Source organism: Scaptodrosophila lebanonensis, unplaced genomic scaffold (genome assembly GCF_003285725.1).
Source record: "Scaptodrosophila lebanonensis strain 11010-0011.00,11010-0021.00 unplaced genomic scaffold, SlebRS2 tig00000085-arrow-pilon, whole genome shotgun sequence".
Lineage (NCBI taxonomy): Eukaryota > Metazoa > Arthropoda > Insecta > Diptera > Drosophilidae > Scaptodrosophila > Scaptodrosophila lebanonensis.
The window spans coordinates 1,936,858-1,964,804 of record NW_022060564.1 but is presented as its reverse complement, the minus strand read 5'-3'; the positions used below and the strand labels follow the sequence as shown (position 1 = coordinate 1,964,804).

Sequence of the window (27,947 nt, the reverse complement as noted above, 5' to 3'; positions counted from 1 at the left end):
GGGTGTTCCAAGCAAAGAGGCCAGAACTAGACATGGGCTTTGAGGCAAAGGGGCCAACAGACAACGCAAGCAGATCGCAAATGAAACATGAACTTAAGTATTCGCTAATTTAAGTAGATTGCTGGGCTAATTAACTTTTCTATCAAATACAACTTATTATAATTTTGGCCTACATTAAAAACCTTTGCTATCTTAAAGCGAATATAAGCCATAGACGAAGAAGTATTCGCCTCGTTTCGAACTACAAATATAGCTGAGAATGAGGGAATTACTCGTCAAAGGAAATATTCCAAAACATGGAAGAAATCTAAAAATGCCTGTGCATCTAAAGAAAATATATTTAGCTTTCACATTGGCTACACAATTAGCAGGAATCGGTTTAATACTCGACACTGATTTATAATCCTTTATTTATAAACAATTAGTTCAATTAATATGTGGGCTAGGTAGGAATCGGTATTAGGAATAGTTGGAATTGTTAAATATGATTCGAAATAAGATTACATTTCATTTCAATTACATTTCTTCATAGTATACCAATTAAAAATTGTCGCGGCATTTCTGGAATGGTAACAATTCTATAGATATCATTAGTTATCCGCCCAAATGAAATCATTTGTTTCACAATCCGAATGAGGTCAGAATGTCCATAGTTCTCCAATTGTTGCTGCTTATAATGAAGTCAATTCTGTCGCTGTCATTCATCTGCGTGTCAACTCGTATAGCAGTTGTTGTCTTAACGCGTTACCGTAAACCTATTCTGAGAAGCTGAACTTGTTTCTTGGTCTGAATTGGTCTCACCTGCTCGGACGACACACATACGAGTACCTCCTTCATAACTATGTTAGCAAGCCAAACATTTGAAAGTAACAACAACTGCTGGCGTGTGTCATAAATACATAAAACCAAAGCAAACGGCGACCAATCAATCAAATGTGCGCGCTGCCCGACTCTAGAGAGACAAACCTACTACGATACAGCACCGAAACGGAGAGGCCGTAAAGCCCGTTCCGTTCCCCAGATAACATCGCCAACAAGTGCCTGGCCGTCGTCTAAGACTCTATCTCGGCATTTATATCGCTGGCAAACAAGCCAGCTATAAATCATCACGCTGGCCAGATCTCACGCTCCGCAATAAATTTAAACCGCTCCACGCACATTAGCGACAGTTGCCGCCACCGCCGCCGCCGCTGCTGCTGCTGCCCTCGAGGCTCCCAATGCAAATGCAAGTTATCAGCGAGCCACCCAAAGCGGTAAGTGGCAAGCAAATCTGCGCCACTAAGCTGCTGTCTGCCCCCCTAATGCCGCATTATGACAAGCGGAGCCGCCAGCTAACAGCCCCAATCCCTGTCCCCAACTGCGTTACGCACATAAACAGAGAATAAACTCTATATCGAATGTGAGATAAAATAATGCACACCCTGTTTAATATTTAATCATTTTTTTATATTTTGTTAACATCTTGATTCCCTGCCTATGAGAGCTGCAAAAGGTTTCGCTTCAGAAGCGATTTATTCGTTGTTTGTGGCTAAAAATCGATTTATTTTTTGAACAATCGATTGAGCGATCATTGACATAAAATATATCAATTTACAAAAATATTTTAAAGTTGTAATCAGGACTGCTATAAAGCATTCTTCATTATTTATATTAGGGCCAAGGGATGTTCTTCGTGCACATAGAAAGAGGACAGTCAGTATAAAAGCTTAAAAAAACCCCTAAGGCGGTCTTTCAAAATAATATTGGATGCATAAAGAATATAAGAAAGCGACGACAAACAATTCACTTTAAAATTGGACGTATATATATTTCCATTGAAATATAGTAAGATCAGAGTCATTTCTTATTTAACATCTGAGTTGCATATTTGAATCGTATTTTGTTTTCTAAAATATGTTTACCTCCTTATCGGGGCTTTTGTGGCTCTAAAACAAATATATTATCTGAAAAGGCAATTCGACACTGTTCGAAAAACCTAGTGTATAGATTATAGTTTGCTCTTAATCATATGATTTTTTTTTGGAAGAAATGTATCGAAAACTTCGGCTCAGACTATCAACAAGAAAAATATATAATATACTAAAAACTAAGCTAACGACAAGATTTGAAAAAGGTAAGCTATTGTTAGATAAGTGTGTACGCTTTAGAAATGACCGTTTGTGTAGGAGAAATAATATTTCTGATATATCGCAGAAGATGGGTATTCTTTAGTCACATATGCACTTCTCTAAGGTGTTGACCTGTGTTTTCCAAAAACGATGCGTGAGAATAATTGTGTTTGCAATTAATTTTGGTTTAGTTTGCCGTTTAGTTGTTCTACTGTAGCTTAACTGTATCGGAATTTGTATCTGTATCTGCAGCTTGTTGCTGGGTAAGTGGTAGCTCTCGCTGCTCGTTGTGTGAATATCTTGATTAATGTGTCGCGCAATTATTGGGAATTCATCAGCGCTGTGCGGTGGAAGCGCGTCGGTGATGGCTAAGCATCGATAACATCGGCGGGACTCGAGACCCGTGGGCGCGCTGACAGCCAAATGAGACAATTTCAGCTCTGACACAAATAGATCAAAACGAAGGCGATTTCAAATTTACGAGCTCAAATTATTTATTGTATTTGCTGAGAAATTAAAAAAGACAAGCATAAATTGGATTGGTCGGGTGTTGGACAAAACACGATACGAGTAGTGCCGGCGGCGGTCTGATAAGCACACAACACATTCATACCACATATGGGTCTTGTCTTGTACTTCTGCAATGGGTTTACTCTTTTATGATGACGTAAGTGAATCATTTATGAGGTATTTTTCTGTATAAACTGTCAGTGTAGTAGTGGAGTCAAGACACTCTGTCCAAGGGGTTGTGAATATTATTGTCAACACCATAAGGTAGACAAGGTGGGGGTCTAAATATATAGCAAGAAAAGTTATGGTTTAAATATTCCACAAAAGCCAAGCATAGTAACGTTATCATGTTTGCAAAAGTATTAACGAATTAAAACCAACAAACGGAATCCAATCCCCCATCAGAATTTCTCTCGATTTATATTTTTAAGAGCTTTAATTTGAATTAGATTTCTTCTCAATTTAAAGCATTTTTTTTATTATTATCTTTCAATTCATATTGCCTGGCAGTCTTCCAAAACACAGGAGTTCTATTACTTTAGAAATAAATAGCTCTATTTTCTGGCTAGTCCCAGATCAATCATTTATTCAATCAACTTTTTTTTAATCATCATAAATCATATTGAAATGACAAGGAAAAACAATTGTTAGTTTGTTGCTGGGAATTTTATACATTATTATCTTTTAAGTATATCGAACTAGACAGTTACTTGTATATAATTTTGTACATATTGCTATAATTTGTATGGATCCCAACACCGTACCATCAGCCAAATTTTGCTATGTGTAGGTTCTCTGCAATCTCTCATGAGATTCGGGTTGGATCTCAAAATATTTCAGAACCCACTTGAAAACAAACACTAGCAGATTGAAAAGAATTTAAAAACAGGAAATTAAACAGAAAAGCCAAGCTAAAATGATTGCCTTAGAGCTAAGCAATACATTTTTCGAATCATTTTATAGTATTAGTTTTGTAACCCCACTTCTGGCTATTTTCGCCACCATTATAACGCGCAAGTTCTTCCTTCCTTCTAATTGGAATCTTTGTAGGAGTGTGTAATCAACAGTTAGAGTCAATTGTTTTGTTTCAGTTTGTTGTCAAAGGCGTTAGACGATTTATGGGGACCGCAATGGAAATGAAAACTCTTATACTCGGCGCTGTTATGAAGAGCGAGTTGTTGCCAAAGAGAAAATAGTTGTTGACTGTTGCGTCTCGTTAAACGCGCCGGCCAGGTTGCTTTGTATTGTGGCTTTGACAGGTGAACTGGCCGAGGCAGCTGCCTCTTTTCGTATTTAATATTATTATTTTTATTTTTGAAGTTACTGAGTATAGCAATTAAGAGCTGCAAATGTAATTTGCTTTTTTTTTGTACCTTAAATTGAAAAGTTAAAAAAATTACCGTTTTTTTTTTTTAAATTCAAAAATAAATGTAGTTATTTTTCTTGTTTATAATAAACAACTATTATAATTATTATATTTAAATGGCATTTTCAAATGCCGCTGGTTGCTGTTCTTAATACCATCCACAAACAAACAGCAACAACCAACTGAACGAAAAACAGCCTGCTCTTTAGTTTAGTTGCTCCTCTCATTTACCTAAAACAGCTGCAATTCTCTTCGCATGCTCGCTGTTCTCTCTCTCTCTCTCGCTGTCTCTTAACATCCACAAATGTGTTGTTGTTGCTGCTGTTGCGCCCCCATACGACGGACGGCCTGGCCAGTAAAGGCCGCGGCGCCGCTCCCGTCCAATTTTACAACGCTCGTTGAATTCAATCGCTCGTCAACCTTCGTTCGGCGCGTTACAAGCGAAGCAAGCAAGGCAGCAAGTCCTCATTGCAGCAACGGTACACGCCGCGCCACACAAACCGCCGCCGCCGCACGGTCGCTGGTGGTTGCAGCAGCCACTGCCAGTTTAGTCTCAATCGAACGCTCGTGGCAATAACAACGAAAGCGCAGCCTCAATCTGCGTCGTCGGTTCGCGTCTCATAGTCGAGTCGTGTCGTATCGCATCGCATTGCGTCGCGTCGTCAAAATATCTCGAAAATCAAACAAATATTCTTCCACTTACTGGTCGTTGAAAAAAGTTTCTGAAAAGCCAAAAATGTGGCAACTGTGCATTTATTCGTATTATCGACGACGCTGCTGCTGCCAACAGCAGTTGTCGCTGCCGCTTCAAAAGCAAACCAAGATCTGCTAATCAAAATAATACGATTATGTAAAAAGCTGAAGTGTTGTCAAACATATCACGAAACTGCAATAACAACAACAGCAACAGCTAGAAGAAAAGTGGGGAAAATTGTGTGAAAGTGCGTTTTAAATCGCGAGAAGAAAAGTGCTTAAAAGGCTTCAACTGCATTTATTTTTCATTTGAATTGTGTTGAACGCTTCTAGTTTCTAGCTTGTGTGTACAAATGTAACTAAAATACGCTTAAAGGCATTTGTGTAACGCTTTCCAATATACATACACATATATATATAGCTGCTTATATACACAAATATATACACACATATATATAATTATGCTATAAACGCCTGCAATTTAAGGATATATTTATATTTATGCAGAATTTGAATTTAATGCGCCGGCAATTTTCAAATTAAACTCTAAGGTGAGTAGAAAAACAGAAATTATTACAGACTTTGTTAATTTTTCGAGCTCGAGTGTTCATCAGAAGTGTGAATTGAATGAGTTTTAATATTTATGAGTGATTTGGCATTGGGATTGACATAAAAACAACGATAACCCCAGCAATTAAAATCCAATCAAATGAAAATTAATTAAACGACTCTTCAACAATTTATGGCGCTATAAACATTTACAAATATAAACATGACATTAAAGTCTACAAGATTATGAAAAAGCAGCGAAAAAATCTCAAGCAATAAGCTTATCATTTACTACAGGAATTCAATTTAGTTATCAGCTCTAAAAAGTGAAACCTGAATATAAATAAATAAAACGTATTAAATGATTTGCGCAAGCAGGTTGTTCAAATATTTTGAAAAAAGAAAATATGCAAAAACTGAAATAAGCGAACAAAACTAGCAAGTTCGTTAAACGTATTATTCATACAAGTAACTAGACTTGTTCATTGATTCTAGGCAGGTCTACACTGAATTAAAAAATTACAAGCAGTTAAATTTATTCAACAATTTGAAGCAAATCTAAAACCAATTTTTGAAAACATTTACATTTTGTCAATATTTGATTTGATTAGATAGCGTGCTTATCTGAACTGACCTTGATGTCTGCATTCCTAATAGCGTCCCATAATATTCTAAATTAAAGTTCCCCATTCAAAAACTTCCCTTTTTCTCCTTAACTCCTTTTCTTGACCACTACAACTCTAATTCTAAAACAGCTCTAATATTTTGTTAATTCTAAGCGCAAATTAAATAAAAATCCTCAGCCTGTGCCTTTAGCTATTAAAAAACTTGTTAAGCCTAATCCTTACTATTATTGCCATTTTTCTTCTAATTCTTTACGTTTTTTATCAAATTACAATTAGCAATAATAAAAGTATTAAAATCTTCACAGATGGGATATAAACCCAGCTCGATAAACTTCTCTTTTTCATATGTTCATAAAATATCTGATACTTTTCGAGAGAAAATTAAATAATTCCTTTAAACATAATTGTATTTTATAAATGGATGTGCATTCAAAAAGAGGTCTAATCTAGATAGAGATATATAAGAGTTATTGGAAAAATTAAGCTTCAACTCCAATGAACTTGTAAAGTGATTAAAAAAAGGAGTATCCTTTGATGGCTAATTATCAGGATAGTTTTCATTCAAGCTATGATCAGACAGGCAAATAAAATGCGCACAAAACTGTCATATTTCACAAGTGTATATAAATATCACTTGAATATTATATTTCTTCAATTAAAGACAATACAATTCTATTCAAACGAGTAGTTCTTTGGGAATCACTTTTCAAGGCCAGCAAACATTATTCACTCCACAATTACTAACAATTGTTTTGACCCACACTGGCTGTCCGTTTGAGCCAACTAGCAGCAGTCTAGGGTGTACGGAAATTTGAGAACTTTTGCAGCGCTTAAAGCTGTTTTGTGTGGCGTTCAAGCTGAAAAAATAGTGCAAGTGTGTTCAATGCCTATCGATGACAAATATTGGCTGTCGTGTTCCCATTTAAACAAACATAAACAAATAAACAATTGCATAAACAAGACGGACATAAGAAAATAAACAAAATTGGCTAAAAAAAAAAAACAATAAATTCTCGCAAAATTAAAACTATCCGCGCACCGTTTTAATGACCGATTTAGCCAGTTTTTAGCAATTAACAAAATTTATGCACACATCAGGTTCTAGCATTAATCAATTAAATGAAAATTATGGCAAACGATTTGTGCAGCTGCGTGTCTGAAATAGATATTTATTTGATTTAAATTGAATTTCATTATCAATTGCCGGCGAAGGCAACAGTTTTCAATAGAAATACTCGTACAAGCGATATCATCGACAGGCTTAACTAAAAATTAACCAAAGCTCTGTAATATAATTAGTTGGAAATTTCTAATAGCTTAAATGCCATTTAAAATGAAATGATGTCTCTGTGTGTGCACAAATATTAATGTGATTTAAAGGATATCTTTGTGTGATAAATAATTGAAAATAGAAAAAAGCAGATTTTCCCACATTTCATGAATTTTCAAAATGCTCTTTAAACATAAATATGGAAAATGTACTGGAAGACTAATGAAAAATTGGAAGTGGAAAAAGATATTTGGCCCTTTGTTTTGATTTTCCAATTTTAGTTTTTGTTGGATTTAGACAAAGAAGGTGTTAAGGTGTACAAAAATAAAACAATTTTCAAAGAAACGTCAAATACTTGGTGGATTAGGATATTGATTAGTGTCTTTAATATTAGAAGCTCGATCATTTCTGAATATTGTCTTTGAAACACCAGAGGAAGTCAAAATGCAGCAGTTTTCGCTTCAACTTGATTTATTTGCCTCCTTGGCTTTCAAAATACAAACTAGAAAACATTAGAAACCCCTCACTGCTCGCTTTATCATTCAACTAACTCTCAGTACCTAGCCTATACTTTCATCTACAGATAAATGCATATCATACGTGTATATAACATATTTCCGTCACATTTCTTTTAATGACAAACTCATTTTACCTTTCTACTAGTAAGTTATGTAATTGAACTCTTTAGCAACAATTTTCTTCTCTTCATTGAACTGGAATTTATTTTCATTTCATTAATATAGGATCGATAGGCATTCCATTATTTGTAGAATCTGTAGTTGTTACAGCTTTTTTCCTTACCAGTTATTAATTTTTTAACCCAGTAGGAGGAGTTACAATTTTAAATCAGCATTTATTTATGAATAAATTCTTTTATATTGAAAACAAAACTATAGATTAAATGTAGATTAAACGAAAGCTTTTGATTATCATTATAAATTTATTCTTAACAATTACTTATTCGGTTTTGAGTTGAAAAATATAATATTGTAAGAAGATTTTTCATCAAAGCTTTGGAACCATTGCCAATTAATTAGTCAGTACAAACTATTTTATATACGAGTGTACGTACTTTTTATAGATTCTTTGCAGCCAAGTGGTATGGAAATAAAAACTTTAAGCGACACACAGAATAATTCGAAATAGACTCCGCAGTCTCTCACATTTATGCAGCACTTATTTGTCCAATTCCAAAGAATATCAATAAAGGCGACTATAAAAGTTGAAGTTTAGCAAAACAACATTGCAATTATGATACTTTTACGATAAATTATAGCTGTAGAATTGTATTTGCGCAAATACCCATTAATGAGAGCTCATCTCTGTTTTATACACATTTTCTCGAAGCATTAGAAAATCTTTATAGCCACAAACAAACAGCACACACACACAGTTACATGGAAATGTCAAAAGCGCACAGTAAACATTAATTAAATGGGAATTAAGAAAACCAAATGGTCAGCCATAACTCGCTGCACTTTATAGATTCACAGAGTCAGGTAAACATTAAGAAGGAATCTCTGCCCACTCGAGAGAAATTCCCATTTTTTTTTTATTCAGTTTTTTTTTAATCATCTTTCATTCAAATACTTATATTTTAAGTGTGCTTATGTGTGTGTGTGTTTGGTTGCCGGCGACCAATTTACACGATTTTTATCTGCTAAGTGCAACGTTTAAAACTCGTATCTGGCAGCGCGTATCTTTTGCAACTTCACACATCGCCACCCATTTTGTGGGAATCGGAGAAGGATAGTGCAAGGGATGGGGGGGAGGGGCGAGCGGCGGGCTAGTGAGACGTTTCTTCGTGGTCGCTGCTCGTTAGCTGCATTTCATAATTGGTTGTTGCTGCCGCCGCTGCTGCTGTGGAGGTAATTAAGTGGAAATATGTTTGGCAATTAAAATTCTCAAGCTCGCTGCTCCCCCAAGAAAAATGTTTTTCCTCAGGCACACTATTTTCATTGGTGCTGTTGTTGTTCTTGCATACAACTTTGATGATTTTGCTCGAAACATGCGCTTTATTTGTTGTTGTTGTGCTTGCTTATTGAATTCCTTTAGCTGCGCGTGCGTATCTATCTTAAAGATACAGCAATCTTTCTGTGCCGCGCATGCATAATTAATTTCGTGTAAAAATCATAATTACAGCAATTAAAATCTGTGTAAACAAGTTGGCAGCAGTTGGCAGCGGTTTCTAATGCCTGTAGGGGGTGATGCTGGTGGTGGTAGCGGCGGTGGTTGGTTGCCACAGGCGCCACCATTATAATAATCATAATTTGTGGAAACAACTTTTTGCGGCTCATATTTTATTCGCATAATCATGTAGTTTGTTTGGAACTCCACGTCAGTCAAGTAGCGCAAATTATAAAGAATTTTATACAATTCAGAAATGAAAGCAAATACAAATTCCCGACGAATTTCGAAAGCATCTCAATTTGCTTATCGCTTCATTTCTCTGACATACATATTCTCAAAGATTACCTTCGAAAGTCTGACATATTTATTATTAACAAATAAAACTGCTTAGGCAACTTGTAGGCTTATTTCAGACCTGAAATTTAATTGAAGGCAATGCTTCTTAGGGTATAGAAGTCATCTCTGGAATTAAATTGTATGTATTGCTTTTGATTGAAGCAACATTTACTTACTAAGCTCTACAAACTGTTGTGCAAACAAAACAAAGTTTGTCTGTAGCTGTAACTACTTACATTTAAGTCGCAAAGAGAGTTTGTTAAACAGTTCTAGTTATTCGTAAATGCTTGTGAACTCAGAAATTTGCATTTGAAAGTTTTTCTAAAACATTAGTTGTTCTTTAGAAAGCCCAGTAAAAAAGTTTGTTTTTTTTTTAGAATAATAAGCAATGAGAGATGCTGTTAAATCGATCACGAATGTTATAATTGAAAATTATAATGAAAATTGAAGAAATATAATAAGAAACTTCATCAATTACAAATTGCACAAATATTATTTGATTATCATTTCATAATTATTTTCCTTTTCTTCCTATAATTATAGTTTGAACACCATTAAACAACACAAAAGTAAGGAGACTTCCAAAAATATCTTTCTTATTTAGATTATTCAAATAATTCTTCAATATTAGGTTTAATATTTTCTATGTGGTTTTTTGAAATAATAGTGAAAATTTTCATTTGAGAATAGTTTAAAATGCAATTTAATTTGTGGTCACACATGCAAATAAGTTGAAAAGTAGTTAGTTTTGCCAATATAGTCCGCAGAATGCTTTACTGAAGTATAGAATTCTTATTGCTTTTTAGTAAAATAATATTAAATTATGATATTTGTGGCCAAGTTATTTGCCTTACTGACCATAAGTTGATTGCAGGAATATTTTATTAACCTTTCAACTTTTTGTTAGTTCACTTTGAAGACTATGTGAGGTCATATATTTGAACTTTTCTCAAACATTTGCCAGAGCCCTACCTTTGTCTAATAAACCTTGTTTGGGCATCGCTGCACTTTTCCCAACTACCTCATCAGCACCTACCATTACTTTTGTCACTCCCTCGCAGAGACAAAAGCAAATTTATGTATGCTCGACAAACATTAAAAATATGTCGTCCCCATTCGTCTGCTGCTGCTACTCCTCCCTCTCCCTCTGCCTCTGCTGCACCTTCTCCTCTGTTTTATCAGTGGCAGTAGTCCCCACATATTTGTGTCGACCAAACAAGCGGCCTGCCATTGGCACTGGCGGGCTCCGAGTTCAGTTCGTGCCTGTGCCCGTCCCAGTGCCTGTAACAGTGCCACTCGGCCTGTTCCTAATTAATTAGCATCTAACTAAGAATAATGTTTCCTGTAGCCGCTGCGCTGCACTGCGCTGACGACTCGACTCTAGTCGACTGTCATAAGTTGGCCGCAAGTTTATTTGTTAGGCTCGATGGCGGCGGCAGTGGCGGCTTCTTCTGCTTGAAGTTGCTGCACAAACAAAAGATACACATACTAGCAGATACATTTTACAGTTGCCGCAGTCGCTCGCACAGGTGCCACAATTTCTTCAATTTGCTGCGCAGTCGAGCATGCCGACAAAAAACAAAAAAACAAAACAAAAAAAAAACCAAGAAGAGCGAAGTAGCAACATTTTCAGCTGCCCCGCCCCTTTTGCCCATGCTCTAATGCTACTTGCTGCCTTTTTTAAGTTCTTCTTCTCCCATTTATTGTCTTGAGAAATTTCTGCTGTTTCTTGTAAAATTTCAGCAGCAAAGGAGCAGCAGGAAAAATTATTTCTCAACGCTTTAGTGGCGGCGGCTCTGCGGTCGCCTCGTGCCTCATGCCTCATACTTGTGAAAAATTTTAAGTGCGGTGGTGTATATATATATATGTGTATGTGAGTGTGTGGAGCTCATAAAAGTTGTGTGTGTGTGTGTTAAAAATTTCGTGTAATGACTTGGCGCCAGCTTTGTTGCATGTTTTCTGCTTCTTTTTTTTTGGTTTATTGTGCCACATTTCGGTGGTTGCCTGCAACTTTAAGACGACTTTGGCATTTTCAACAGTTTTCCTTTTCCATTTTTCACTTTGTGTTTTTTTTTTTTGCTGCCTTTGCTGGCGCCTAATTAGCTAAAGTTTGTTAAAAATAACAGCTTGAAAAATTTAAACTTGTCAGCTTAAAGCGCAAGATTCTTGTCTACATTTATTAATAGAGGAACGAGGGAAACCTTATAAGGAAATGAACACAAAATAATAGAAGAATTGATAAAGCTAAAAATGTATGCCGATGTTGGGCAAGAAATTTGCTTTAAAAAGGTGTGAAGGAAATGTAACAAAGTAATAGAAGAATTGATAAAGCTAGAAAATGTATTATATTATAATATCGATATTGGCCAAGAAATTTGCTTTAAAAAGGTGTGATTCTTGTTTTGGTTAAGAAATATCATTCTTTTATAATTCCCTCCAAATTATATATATATATATATTTTATGTGATTAAAACAGCATTTAATTAGTCATGCAAATTTATCACTTAATTATCAAACTAAAATCGTGCATTTTGAATAGTTGATTACGTTCTTAAACGTCTTTTGCGTTTGGTCTTGATTTTTTTTCAATCTACAGCTAGTTTTCCTGCAATAGGAATTTCCAGCAGTCGCTTAAGAAGAAACAAACCCCTTTTTCACACACACACACACAATGCCACACATGAAGATCGAGATTTCCTGTTTCCCTGTTCCTTTTCCATTTCCTTTTTGATTTTTTTTTTATTCTTTCAAGTTTCTTTGACAACATTCCCATCTATGTCTTATAATAGGCTGGCTACCCATATGTTTGTCTGCCCTATATGTAAATGCCTTTAGCCCCTAGATGAGGATGATGGTTTTTGTCGAGCTAATTAACTTTCGGTTACAGTTCACTGCGCAAAATTGCCTTCGACAAATCAAGGGACACACACACGCACACACACTCAGAAATTGCTGGGCGTGAGGCATATTATTAAATTTGTATTTAGTAGCAAAAAGAAGTAGCAGACACAAGAGCCCCGACTACTGTCGAACGTATAGTATATAGAAAGAGGAAGACGTATCATGACCACTGCCAGTAGCGGAAATGAATCGCCGCCGACTTCCCGCATTCTCTGAACGCGCCCTGTGCCTTTGTGGCTCTCTGTGGCTCGCCCGTAAAGGGCAGCGCTAAATGCATATGCATGTCTGCCTAGCCATATCCCCCCCGCCCCTCCTTGTCATTCTTTGTCTATACATATATGTAGGTCTGTCTGTCTGCATGACTTTGTCTGTGCAATCAAAAGTCTCACTCGATTTGTAAAAAAGCATTGAAGCAAGGCGTAGCTCGAAATTAGCCGTCCTCCTCCTTGTCTTTGTTGTAGTTGTTATAGTTGTTGTCGTCGCTTCAACAACAACAAAACATTTTACGCATCACAAAACAATAAAGCGTCATTAGCGCCGATCTGCTGCGTGAATAATATACACATACTATATACATATGTACATGCCATGGATGGGTCACCCTGCCACAAATCCATCAAAAGATGCGGGAAGACTCAATGCTGCTGCTCGTCTCACATCAAATTTGTTTGGTAATTAAGTTCTAAGTTGCCAAATAATGCAATACATGGTAATATATACTTGCATGCATATATGGCAGAGCTGCATGCACTGAGAGAAAATAGTTTTGAAACCAATAGCGAGAGTTTTTTATGGATGTTCTTTTGTATTTGAATTAATTATTTTAACAGCAATCCGTTATTAAAAACCTTTGCGTTGTAATCTTTAGTGGTGGTATAAAATATTGGAGAGACCGTCGGTTATTAAAGTTTTAAATTTGTATTTTTATAAACAATTCTACAGATAAAAACTTTTGTCTTTGGTGCAAAAAAAAAAGGAAAAGAACTGAATAGTTGTTGTAGAGTAGTGTCGTCATCGTTCTTGTCATGAGGTGCTAGATTGCTTTCGAAATTTATTTCGGATTTGCTATCAACTTGAAATTATTAATCAAATCGCTTACAAAATAAACAAAAAGTAACCAAAAGTTGCTCTTGAAATATTCTTAAAAGTCTGCAAAATAAAAACTCGTAAAAATTACAAATTTTCAACAACAGTACATTTTCAAAAAAGATTTCTAACATTTTAACCTTTCTTTACTTTTAATGTTTAACTGCAAATATATCAGTTCTTTCATTTCTGCTCAATATATTTGAATTAATTTATTCTCAGTGTATATATATTTCCATAGCGAGACACGCATGCAACTGGATCCATTAATCAATGCTGTGCCCATATGCTTATGGTAGTACGTATATGTATGTCACCCTCTAAACCTATCCACTTGATAGGACTTTTGAAAAAGTTTTCTCATACATGCAATGTTATTTTTCACAGTCAACACATTTCCGATAGCCCGCTCGCCCGCCCAGAGACCAGAGATAATAATTGTGTTCACAAAACGGCGGCAGAAACTCGTTTCTGTTTCATTTACTGGCCAACAACAACAACACAGCCACATCCATTTGCAGTTCTGTTCTTCCCCGCCCAGTCTCAGTCTCTTCCATCAGTCATGCTTCCTCGTCTCGTCTCGTTTCGGCCCGCTATGCAAATGCAAGAGCGGCCCAAGTCCCAAGTGTGTTTGATGGCTTTCCAGTGTCGTCGAGCCACACGCCAGGTGTCAAAAATGGACGCTCACTTGTAGTGTGTGTATGAGTGTTTGTGTGTGTGTGTGGCAAGCGCTTCAATGGAACTTGTCATTTATTAAAATTATAACAAAATTCGAGGGTTGCCAACAAACAAAATTGGGCAAATGGACGACATGTTTGTGTAATTAGAGCGCTGCTTCTCTACTCTCCGGAACATGTGGCCGATTGAAGTGGCAAAGAATGAAGGGTTAACCGGCCCATAGGGTTTGTGCAGCTGTATGTAATGAAGCGGAACGGATAATAGTTTTTGACATACTCCTATACTCGTACAAAGGCTATACTCATGAAAAGCACACAAGTGCTTGAAAGCGATATCATGAGAGCTTTTGAAAATGTAGATCTTTCCTTTTAATTAGGAAAATTGTTTTTACAATCCTCGAGCCATTATAATAATAACTGTAGATAGTATAGCTGACAATTATGCTGCTTTTAACCTCAATTAACTCTGTTTAGTTGTTCTGGCAATTCTAAGTCGCATGAATAACAATTTGTTGGCTCTGAAACCATCGCCATCGATTGGATATAAATGTTTTGGAACTTTATGGGAAACATGTTTATTTGAATTCAGTAAGTATACCCATATTTCCGACTGTCAACGATACATGAAAGATTGACAACGTACAATCTAAAAAGCGGTTAAAAGTAGACTAGTTTCTAAATTATATTAAAAGAAATTCAGTTCCGAAAATGTTTATCCAACTATAAAAACTACTTTCCATGCAAAAACAGTAAACTGTTTACGTTTAAAAGTAGAACCGTTAAAGCATTATTTTAAATCAGTATTAAAACAAATTCGCTTTGTTATATATACTATATTTATTGAAAGAACTTCAATTTACAGAAATTCAGTTCCGGAAATGTTGGATAAAGTCAAATATATTTCGGCTTACATTTAAAAGTAGATCCGTTTCACCATTATTTTAATTCAGTTCCAAAAATATTCCCTTTTTTTTAATATTTCATATCTGAGAAAGGTTCTAGTGTATGAGGTGTCGTCTCCATTCACCTATAAGTGGGTCAATATGTAGTAGTAACTGAGGAAGAAGACCCCCCATACATGGCTGTTTTTGTGTTTAATCCACCGTTGTTGTAGCTCGAATTGCAGGCAGGTGCTGCAACTAATTGCTAACTGCACTTTTAATGGCTATTGCCTTAAATAACTAACTGGCTAATAAAACGTTTCCAGCGTTCGAGCAACAGCAACAAACACACACACACACATTAGCATTTCAAACAAGCGTCAAATTTTACAACAATCGTATTTTACAAGCCGCCTTTTTCCGGGCTGCCCATATAAACACAAACAACTACAACAACAACATCGACAACAACTGTGTCACAATTGCGTACAAGAGGTTTTTTGTTTTTTTTAGATTTTGTTGAGCGTACAAACGAAAAAGCCGCCCAATGAACTTAGCTAGGCACGCCTCCAAGCCCCGCAACGCCCACCAGAGTCGGGTCTGCAGAGCAACAACAAAGGCCATGTGAGCATTTCGGGTTAAATGTGCCACACACGTGCACAGCTTGTGCAACATTAAAAATTTTCCACAATTATTATATTTTTTTTAAATATTTATTTTAATGTTGTGCTAAGTTTGTAGGGAAATGCATCACATACGTCAAGTGGGAGAGGCAAAGAGAGAGGGAGAGAGAGCAGCAATCATTGCACTGTTTGTATATAATTATAAACAATTTGCCTAATTGTGCATCATTAGACATATGTTGGGTTGTTTGCTGCGCACACATGTTACAACAAAACAGCTTTTTGTTAAACTTCAAAACAAAGGTTTTTCCTTACCACCACCCGTCGCCCGTCGCCCGCCCACTCTTACCTGCGACTGAGGCGCTGACAACAGAGACCGACAAAAGCCCAACAACATAACGCATCATAAACGTTGTCAGGGCCTTTTGTTGTTGTTGTTGTTGCTTTGGGCCCCTTCTTGGATTGAAGTGTTGATGGGCCGTCATGCTGCGCCCGAACAACTAAATGTTGTTCTTGCCAACACGGCAGTGGCAGTCCGTTATTGTCGTTTATTGTTGTTTCTTTCACTTGCCGCAAGCGTCATAAAAATTAATCAAGCGTTGCTAATTTGGCTGGACATAGGTCGTCGTAACGGTTGTGCTCAGCAAATATCGTAGTATTTATCATTAAAATGAAAATGTGCATAAATACGTTGGTTTTTCCGTTTCTTTATTGCATATAGTCTAGCCTCATTGCAAGATATATTATAGTGCCAGAGATAGAGAATGCAATGCTTTCTTGACTGTCTATTTAAAGCTCATATCAATCAGTATTTTATTCGGCTTATGAGTGACCTAAAATTGTTATCTATGAATTCAAAAACTATTCTCGATCACACTAAAAGCGTCGTAATACTTATTTTCAAATAAAGCTACTCTAACTTTTTTAGAAAACTTAGTAAAGGAGCGTCTTACAAAATAGCGAAGTTTGATTTTAAATTTTTTGGTACACTTTTAAAAAAGTTTAATTGCAAATACAATGATAAAACATTGATTTGTTCCTTCGTCAAATAAATAATTCAAGCCCTTAATGGAGAGAATTTTTCATTCTTTTTGAACGTGTGTCCCCTTCATTATAGGCATATTGTATATAGCAGCGAACCTGCATGACCCGAACGATTGAACTGCAGCGAACCCTTTTTCAATTCTTTGTTTTATTTGGGGACTTAGCCTCTACACTCTCTCAAACACACAGACACACACACACACACAACAAATCGATACTTGGTTGCCGCCGCCTACTCCTCCTGCTGGTTGGTTCTTGGACTGCCAAAATGTGAATGGGTGAGTCTCATACCCACATGTCCTGGGCACGCTTCGCTGCTTAGCCTAACGACTCGCTGCCACCGCCCGTGTTCCTTCCTCTCTCCCTCTCCTTAACTGGCATTTGTCGTATGTGCTGGCATTTTGTCTGGCCTGGCCCATCCATCCGCTTGTTTGTCTGACTGCCTGGCTGCCTCATATTTTTTGTGTGTCTTCCTGTCAATCAGCGCTTTGTTGTTGTCGTGCCTGCCTGGCTGCCTGCCGGCCGCCTGACAGGCACTTATGTGTACTGCGCTTCATTGTCAATGTCGTAGCCGTTCCTCCTGGGCTTCAGATACAAAATATTTTTTGAAAACATTTTTACATAATTTTTTGCCAGCATATAATTCATATAAATTCCGTTGGCCCACACACGAAGAGGCGGTTTTTTGGGGGCTCAGACAAACCGCAGACAAAAAGCGACAAACAAAAGAGAGCGCCAGTCGAGCACGGAAAGCTTTTTCAGAACCAACCCGTTCGTTCGTTCGTTCATCGCATTTGCGCCCTTTTCCTCATTCGCTTCGCTTGCTTTCGCCTCATAATTCCTGTTAATATCCTTGCACAGACGTTTGTTCGCTTCCTGTTTGTCTTGTTGACATGTAAAACGAATGTCCCCCACCCCTCACGAATGTTCGCCCACTCAGCGCTCCAGCCCATCTTCATTCACATATCAAATCGTTTGCTTTGAGAGTTTATTAAAATGCGTTTCTCTTGGCATTACCACGCCCCCCCTTAAACCCTTTGCAGCACACCACTACATACACAGCACATCACATCACTACACTTCCACTTCAGTCCACATGCAAAGCGCAAGAAACTTGCCGCATTCTTTGCACAAAAAGAAACTCGACTAATTTGATCCCTAGGCGCTGCTTCAGCGGCCAACTAACAACTTGCCCTCTGTCTGCCCGAATTAGCGATGGGCGCGAACATTTTAAAGAAATGTTGATATAAGCTAAAGCCCGGGAAAAATATAAACTAAGTATATAAAAGGTTTATAATGTAAAAATGAAATATAAATTATTTTAGAAATAATTTGTAAATAAAGCTTTTGCAATAAATTTATCTTTTACAATACTGCTCTGAACTAAAGTACTTGTAGATTATTAGTACATATTATATTTCTATAATGCAGAAGTCTGAAATATGTGTATATCTCTGAAATACTCGCATGTGCATTTATTTCTTTATGTTATGTCATTGACAAATCGTAGATTTATAGTAAATGTGTGCATATATATTTTTAAATAATTCTTTATATTGATGGGCGTGTCACGCGCCCATCTCTAAGCTGTTCCCTTGTCGGCCTTCACTGTCTGTTTACGCCTGCTCTAAAGCAAACGCCTTTGCACGCTCAACTGCCCACCAAGTGGCAAGACACACGCCAGGGCTGTGATTTCCTTAACTTGACGCCTGTTCTCAGCTTACCAAAGCGTGCAACATTTTTTCACTCCATGCCTCCCCCGATGTTGCTTCTTTTTATTTTTGCTTGACAACCTGTCGACCCCCACTCTTACACACACACACACCCGCATACTCCCATACAAGCATAGAAATTCAATATTGCGTTTTGTGTGTCTATGCTAATGAATGGGCCGCTGTGGAAGTTGGGGGCGGATTCCGGGGTCCATGGCCATTGCAGGGTCCAACGTTGTCGTCTCGCCTTTTTATTTATTTTTCCGGCTTCCTGTTGGCTGCATATATGTATTAGTAGTCGCTTGTTGTTGTTGTTGTTGTTACTTTTGTTGTTGCTTACTGCTTTTGCCTTTTTGCGGTTTGACGCAGCGGCGTTCGCCTCTTTTTTGCGAGCAACTAAAAGTATGCAACACTTTTTTTCGCATGTGTCTGTTGCTTTTTGCATATTTAATGGCCGCGTTGGCAGACAAAATGGCGCTTCCCTGCTGGCTGCTCTTCTCCTCTTTTCTTTTTGTTGCTGCTGTTGTTGTCTGTATTTTTCGGTAGTGCCACATCTGCGGTTAGGCGTTGATTTGTGGGCGTGTTTGTTGCTTGCTACTGCTGCTACCGCACTGTTGTTGTTGTTGTTGTGCTGTTATTATTGTCGCCTCGTGTCTCGCCATGTCTATCTGCGGTTACAATGTTTTTTTCTGTGGGCGTGGGCGTGTAAAGTGCGCCCTGATGGGCCTTTAATGAACTTGGTTGTTGTTGAACAGAGAAAAAAAAATAATCAATAGACATAAAGGCAGCACTTCAAAGCATTGGCTTTAAGTGCCTTTAAGCCGCGGGCTTAGTCAACAGCAGCATCAGACTGAAGCAGCAACAACAACTGCCATAAGAAACTTCCTGGCTGGTTGGATGGCTTTTTCAAGTGGCAGCCAGCGTTGACAGTCAAGCGCGCATGTCTCAGCTGTCACAATAATAGAAAAATACATTATATGCGCATATGGATAAAAGGGGGAAGGGGTCTCTCTCCTAGCATGTAAAGAACGACAGACAGTTACGGCTATAGCAGAAAAAAAGTTGTCAACTGTCGTGCTATGCAAATGCCACAAAGTTAAAGCACAACAACCACAGCAGGAGAAGCAGCAAAAAAGCATTGGGAGTGAAAATAAAAATGAATATAGCTTTAAACAGTGAAGCAGTGCTTTGCCTCAACGCCCCACTCCCCCTTTTTATTAAATCATCAAAAGTGTTGGCCATCAAATGTGACAATAGCCACGAGACTCTTTTTGACAGTCAGCTCCGTCTGACTCGCTGGCACTTTCTATCTGACAGTTCGGCTCTGTCTGGTTTTGTTCTATCAACTGGACTTGCATGCTAGTTGTTATTTGTTGTTGTTATTGTTTGTTGCTGTCTCTCTGCTAGACAGTCCCCTTCCGTTTGTCCTTCAATAAAGTTTTGCACTCTCCCAGTCGTCGTCCCCATCCTCGTTATCTGTGCGTCGTCATGTGATTTGATTACAACTTGGGGAAATGCGAATTGTTGTTGTTGTTGGTGCCGTCGCCGTCGCCTGTCACTGCCCGGGAACTGCAACTGTCTGCAGCACACACTTGATGGATTATATGACGTTGTTGTATAGAAAAGATACCCTACCCGCATGACAAGACCTTAAGCTGGCGCTGCTACCGAGGATTTGCAGTCGTAGCGGCAGTCGTAGCCAATTTGTCTAACCAGGCGCATTTACTTCCCCCATAAACAGTCCAACTTCTCTAGCATAAACTTTGCTCTCAACACAAAACTAATGCTATGACTTTAACTGTCCAGGGTTTGAAGCTATTTTAAAGCCATTAATGCATTGTTTGAAGAGTCTGTTTTATGCCTTCTATCTAAGCATTAAAATATTGTGAATTTTACATTTTGATTATTCCTGCAAATAGTTGTTTTCAAATTAAAAAAAAAAATTTAAATATTTATATTTGAACATTAGAGATATTTCAGCAACGTACAGATTAAAAAGTTTCTAGAAAATGTAGAGCCAAGTTTCATTTGAAATATAGCCTTTACTGTTCAGAAAAAAACAAACAACAGGCCGCGGGCTTAATCAATCAGTCATCAGACTAAAGCATACATATTTTATAATATATATTTGAACATTAGAGATATTTCACCAATTTACCGAACAAAAGGTACAACAAAATGTAGAGCCAAGTTTCTTTTTCTGTTCAGAAAAAAAGCAAAATCTTTTTTAAATTCTTTCTAGACAGTTTCGATCGTGTTATACACACACACACACACACAACTTAATTGCTGTCTCTAGCCCTTTGTACAACTCACGAGCATTACTCGCCCCCTCTTCCGTCTCGTACTCTGCCAGTGCTCCATATGTTTTTTATGCCTTGCTGTCTCCTGCTTGATTAGCGTCGCTGAATTGACAGAAATTGTCACTTGCAGTCGAGTCGTGGCTTCGAGCCTCAGCACCCACCCAACAGCTTCAGCTCCAGCTTTACGCGCCACAATTTGCGTCACTTGTTGTATGTAAGTCGCATTAACTTGCACTGCCTAACATGTCATTGCCCGCCCCAACCCATCTCCCTGTCTCCTCTGTACTTGAGCTTGGAGCCCAACCATTTTGTTGTGCATTTCGTGCATTTTTCAAGCTGCCTGCCTGCCTGCGAGTCTGCGAGTCTGCCTGCCTGCCACGTCAATTGCTTAATTGATCAATTTAATTTGACACTCATTCAAACACTCGTCGACTACGGAGACGACGAGTACGTCGGGAGGGCGAGGAATGGCAAGATAAATATCTTTTGCTCCCGATTTTCAGCGTATTGAAAGCGCTTTTTGTGTTTCGATTTATGCAAATTGTGTCGACGGGCCATCTGGCCAACTGTATGTCTCTCTCAATACATACAATACAAATGTCTTTATAGCTGTATATACTCGTATGATGTACATAGTATGTGTGTGTGCGTGCGCTCTAAATTCTTTTCCATGGAAATTGTGTTGCGCTGTTTCATCAATTAATCAATTTTTTCTGTGGTATTTGTTGCGGGGATTTAGTTGTGTTTGCTGTTGATTTTTTCGAGTTAATCAGGAAGTCAGTCAGCACTGTTTTAATGTTTGAAATTTAGCGGGTCTCAATTTGTTTAGTTTTTCTCTATGCGTGTGTGTGTGTGCGTATGCGTGTGTGTGTGTTTATGGCACTGTTTGGTGTGGAAGTGTTGACATTTAAAGTTGAAATTGTTTTGATGGATGAGCTGGTTAATTTACTCATCGAGTAAACATAGCCAAAGGGCCAGTCAGTAAATGAGCAGGAATTTCAATAAATCAAATGTGGATAATGAGAAAAAAGATAAATGAAATAAAATTGAAACAAAAATATATGCAGCATTTCATCGTTTGAAGTACAGTTTGGTTCTGAAATGAAATTTATTTGTAGCTATTCCGGAAATTGTAGAGCGCAGGAGTGAGGCTTTAAGTTAGAAAGTAATAAAATATTGATTCGATATCGATATTAAAAATACCTGCGCCATCCATAGTTTTTTTTTATAAAAATGGGCGTAAATTTTATAAAATTAGATAAATATTTGCATCGAATCAAATAAATACAGCTTTGTTTTCAGAAAGAATACACTGAACTAAAAATGAATTTCTAATATACACAGAAACATTGCTAATTGATAATAATTAAAGAAAAAAAATATATATTTGTTATAAATAGTTCTTCTAAATCCGTTGGCAGTCACAAAAGTAAGACAAAGGTGTGTGCTTCTGATTTCAAAGACTACCAGTTTTATTTATAGAATAACTCATGGAGAAACATAATAACGCAGAGTCAAAATAAAAGTTAGGTATTCATGTAAACAATCGACAGTGTAGCTTTTCAATAGTGTGCGGTGTATTGCTAGAGTAGGGGCTCTTGCAATTCTGGTTCAGTACCTACCTGCGGCCTCCACGGGCAGGCAGTGCCTACGCATTGCCACAGGCCACAACTACAACTTACCAGTTGAAGCCCGGAGCTACTATATCACACTCCGATACTGGCGAAACACCAGCTGCGCAAGCCAATGATCACTCATAGACAGCTCCCCCCTCTTCTCAAGCACAGATGCATCAACCGTTGACCACTGGACGATAAATCTCTTATGACAACCATTAAAAATGCAACCAAGAGCCGCCAAAGAAATTGCCAGTCTTGCGTCTAACCATTACTTGTGTGAGTGTGAGTGTGTGTGTGTTTGTGTGTTGCAGTGTGGCTGGTGGCTAATGCCACTTTTAAAGCCAATTGAGCGTGTAATTAACTAACTGTACATTTCAATTTATGAAAAATTTGCAGTCTCCAAACGCGCTTCCACGAAAAATGCAGCAGAAAATGAAAACAACACAGGAACAAAAACAAAAAACCAACAGAATGAAGCGTTACGCCCAAAGCAGTTTCCTCTCCACTTCTTCGTCCTCTGGCCAGCCTCTCTCCAATGCCTGTAGGCATCACAAAAACTTGGCTGAAATATCAAAGACCCGCCAGGTGTTGTGCTTTTTGCACTTGGGGAAAAAAAGTTAATCAATGTCTTTATTGCCTCTTATTAATGCTATTTGTAATCGTTATCGGTTTGCCGCTTCTAAAAACTAAATAAGTTTTAACCTTAAACTAAAAAAACCTAACAGAGTTTCTCTGTAATTCCCTTCAATAGAGTATACATGAGTATATTTTTCTCGGAGTGTAGTTGCAAGTGGCCGCGCCAAGTGTAGAGCAAGCCGCCTGTCCGCCAAGAAGCTACAACCACGCTTGCCTCACGGCAATGCCACGCGCACGAGCGAGTGTCACTATTAATTTAACCTACATTGTGTGTTGCTGTGCGGCTGATGGCGCAGCAGGTTCTGGGATAGGGGACAGGGAACAGGGAACATGCTATATGTACAAGTATGCCTTGTATACTACTATATGTATGCGGAGAAAAAGTGCAGCAAGCTAAAACTATGACAGCGGTATTTTTCATAAATTTTTGCGCTCCGCTTTCAAGCAAGAGAAGGAAAATTTTCTAATTTGTTGGCATCGTGTGGCACACACAAAAGGCCGCCGACGATGCGGCGATGAGGCAATGAGGTGGTGTGGCGACCATGGCCCTGCACACTGGCGACGTTGAAAGATGAGCAATTAAGCGCTGAGTTATTGACAAGCGTGTGTGGAAAGGGAGTGTGTTGTTGTTGTGGAGTCTTTGAATAGAGCAAACATTGCTTACCTGCCGTGCCGCTCGATGTTGCAGCTGTGCGGGCGTATGAAGTCAGCTTGGAATAATCTGCGACTGCAACAGCAGCGTGACAAATTGCCACATGACGTTGCCATTTTTTTTTCGTAGCATGTGGCAGGTTGCAGTAAAGGTTGCAGGCATAGGACTAGGACTAGATCGAGCTCATTTGTTAGATAAGAATCGGGCAGGGCGTCAGAGCACCTTCTCCTCTGCTTATGCATATTCTAGTGTTGTATTTAAATGCACAGCTTGTTGAGCGCATCACTTTCAAGATGTGGCAGATAGATTAAGAAAAAACGAACATTCCTGTTTTAAGTCCTGCCTAAGAAACTGATCAAGTGATAAATCTTCAATCCAAACAAGCTAAAACTGCTCTATAGTCTCAACTTTATAAAGAAGTCGAGCTGGACACCAAGCGCTTGTTTTTCTCGACCTAACTAATCACAGAACCATTGCTTGTTTTGACAAAAAACAAAGAAGATTTCGTGAGTTTGCCTTTAAAACATAATCCAATGGGTATTATCTCTTAACTGTCAGCAATCTCTGTTGCTGTTGCAGTCTTCCAACTAAATGGCCAGCATGGAAATCTTAAGATATAAAGAGCGCTGACTTAAATGTTTTTGTCGCTTCAATTAGAAAGCAAGTTTTGTGCTCGCTCCCATCGCTCCCATCACTCCACTCTTGGCTCAGCTCGAATGAATCTCAATTTATGCCAGCGCCAGAGCCAAACAAAACAAAAATGCAAACGCCAAATGTGTTGCATGTTGTCTGTCAATGCCGGTTCGTTCGTGTGCCAAGTGGCAAATCGACTCGGACTGGCTTCAATGAATGCAAAGTGAATGTGCGTGACGACGACGACGACAACGATGAGGACGAAGACAACGCATTCATATACTCGAACAGCGGCCAGAATGAAGTGAGCGATGTGGACGAGTAGAGTCCAAACCCGAGAGTGAGCTAGACATTGCTATACTCTGTGCTATTTGCAGGATTCCTTTCAATATTATCTTGCGATGGAAATTCGCAGACCCGTCCATCAACATTCAAACGCCACCAGTACTATGTGACCCTCAATGAAGCTTTCATACAATTCTTATAATTGGTCTTCGGTGAATAGTTCCTACCAACTGTTTGACATCAAAGGTTGCAAGAAAATTGCAAGTAAATAGATAGAGTTTGTCCTTTTCAAAATCAGGCCGCTCATACAGACAAACAAAATAACAAATTGAGGCGAATAAAACATCTAACTAATAAAGTCTTGAAAATGCATATAAATCTATATATTCAGCAATTCCTTGCATATATAGGGTATAGAAGAAGATCCCGTTTAAGTTATGAGCACAATGCGGACGCTGTCGAGTCAGCTGCCCGGCCGCCTGCCCGGCCTGATGACTTTGTGCTTTTCATTTAACATTATTTTGCAACAATTTTGCTTAAGCAAAGGCAGCCACACACACACACACACACACACACACACACACACACACTCTCAAATGAACAGAGATAGAGGCAGAACTGAAAGACACATGCGAGCTATAGAAAGCAGCTAAGGCGAGCGCTTGTTGACGGCCTGGCTGACTGCATTGGTCGACTCGTCTCATCCCTCTGGGAGCCAGTTTCCGCTTTAATTTAACGCCGTCGTCGTCTCTTGGCAGAAAAAGAAAAGCGGGCCAACAGACAGCAGCAAAAAGCTTGGCTCTTCTCTTCCGAACCCAGAAGCGAGCCAACATCGCCAGCTGGCGCAGCAATTTAAAGCAGACGTTGCAGCAGGTGGACTAAGGCCCACCACTGAAACCCAACCCAATCCAACCCACTTCCACATCCACAACCACTTGCACGGCTCTTCAACCCACTTTTATGACATGCCTAGGCGCTTTAAGAAAATTTATTTAGTTTATGCAAAGTGTGCGGCAAAAAAGATAGGGAAGGAGGAGCAACACAAAAAAAAAAAGGTAACACAAAAGGCGGCAGATGAGCGAGCATGCCATGAAAAGGACAACTCCGTCTCCGCTTCATTTCCCGCTCCTGTTGCCTCCTGGCCTGTGTTTAGTTTGCAAATTTCTTTTGATGTCTTTTAATTTTAATGAGTTGCAATGTAGGCGTGGCGGCTACCCTAAGAAAAACTAATTAGAAGCGAAGGGTTAGCAAATGGCGCTTGAAGCAAAAGAGCGTCGTCATGAGAAGCGCAAAGAAAGGCGATAAATCTGTGCGCTGCATTGTGCGCTTGATTAAAACCAGTGTCTTATATTTATGCTATGCACAACACTATATATTTAATAAATAATTTGTTTGCGTTTTCTTTTCATTTACAGATCACACTGCCGCATGCCAGAGAGAGGAAACTGCCAACTTGTTGCTAAAAACTAAGAAATGGATACTTCTACAACAATGCCGCACACAACGCCCAGTTTGGTGGCAGCAACAACAACAACTACAACCACTACTACTATAACAACAGCAGCTAAAATGGTCTCCCGCCAGTGCCTTTCCACCACATGCTCTAATACTACTACCACTACCCGCTTCTCCCGCTCTGCCTCCCACACTCCTCGACGTCAACCGAACAATCAGCGTCGACGTTTAACCTGCCCCAGCAATTCAAAGGCCCGGCACTACGGCCTTTCGGCATTGCTTGTCGGCATCGTTTGTCTAATGCTGAAGACGCCAACAGTTGCGGCTTTCGATATTGGTAAGTATCATCCACTTGCTTTACATATAATAAACAGGTTTATGCAAGCACCTTAATTCGCGGATTCCAAATATTGAAGAGCTTTATTTGAACTTTATTCTATTCAAAATTGGAGTTATACTTTTAAATATTTAAAGACGAATTAAAAAAGAAGAAACAATTTATTGAAAACATTTCAATTAAAAAGAAAACTGAAAAGTAGCTTTTTTCATTTCAAAGCTGTCATTCAGTGGAAATAATTTTAAAAACACAACCCGACAGATTTCATGATCAGATCGGTGGAATGGTAATCGGCTCAGATTTCAAAAGATTATGGGGACTAAATCATGTCAGTAGTGATAGTATAAAAAAAATAGTAAAAACTGTAGAAAGCTTTTTCAACATTATTAACAATAACTTGTTGGTCTCAGCGTATTTGAGAACGAGAAAAGGTGGAATATATTTTATAGAAATATTTATTAATAATTACAAAAAATATCTGGGCAAAATAGACAAAAATTCTGAAAAGTATAAAGTAATGCAGTGAAAAGCCAAAATAAAATTGTTTGTATTATAAATACGATTGCTAACACAAATATAAACATATTTTAGCTCAGACAGGCAATTAAACAATTTCTCTGTCGCATTTAGCAATTTTTAAAAGCCCCATTCATTATGCTGGAATGCCGTATAAACTTAGAGAAATAGTGACTCTGATCGGTATTTATAGATACTTGTTGTGGTGTGCTTTTGAAAATTAAATAAATGAACTCAACGACCGACAGTCAAAGGTGCGCATCAATCAATTTGCTTGTGCTGCGGCTTTTCAGTCGAATAAATCACAAACAATTTTTATTTTATTTAAGTGGCACATTGACTTCCATGGCCATAGTCTTCTCAGATCTCATAGTCTTCATGAGTTCCAGCTTTAGCTTCAGCTTCGGCTTCGGCTTCATCGGCGTAGTCGACGTCGTCATTGCTTTGGAAAAATTTATTTTAATTGACATTGAAAGCAATTTTTATGTTGCTCATCATTTTTGTGCCTCAACCAGCGACAGGCGAGGCGGCACAGCAGTTGGTGGTGCCCCCAGGCTAAAGCTCCGAGTGTGCGCTCCATGGGGCGCTCGCTGCCTGGATATCATTGTGGCTTGTGTCCAGTTGGCAGACTGCTTGCAACATTCGCTTATATGGACATGGGTGGCAGTCTCTGTAGCTGTTGCTGTTGCTGTTGCCATTGCTTCTGAGGCTTCTTCCTCCGCTCATTAATGGGCATATCGGCATTTTTATGCTGCCTTTAAACTTTTGTGCTGCGAAATTTCTAAGCAGTCGTGCGGCTTACAGTAGTGTCAACGTGGCTTTAATGAAGCCATAGATGCATGCTTTAGGATTATGGGTCGATTTCAATGGCCATCGCATGTCAGCGGTTCATAAATATGACGCTGATATGTAGGTATACGAGTACTACTGGACCTGGTGGACCTGGTCGACGCCAATGGGGGAGTAGTAAAGTAAAGTGAAATGAAAACAGACGAGCC

The 27,947-nt window shown here is 38.4% G+C and overlaps 1 protein-coding gene across 1 annotated transcript in view; it reads left to right on the top strand.

Annotated features, from left to right (window-relative positions):
* The first annotated feature begins 5,138 nt into the window (after nt 1–5,138).
* LOC115626345 overlaps nt 5,139–27,947 on the top strand; it is a 53,139-nt gene continuing 30,330 nt past the window's right edge. The window contains 2 exon segments of the mRNA XM_030521694.1: nt 5,139–5,228; nt 26,057–26,433. Coding sequence (XP_030377554.1) covers nt 26,115–26,433 — 319 coding nt within the window. The 5' untranslated portion in view covers nt 5,139–5,228; nt 26,057–26,114.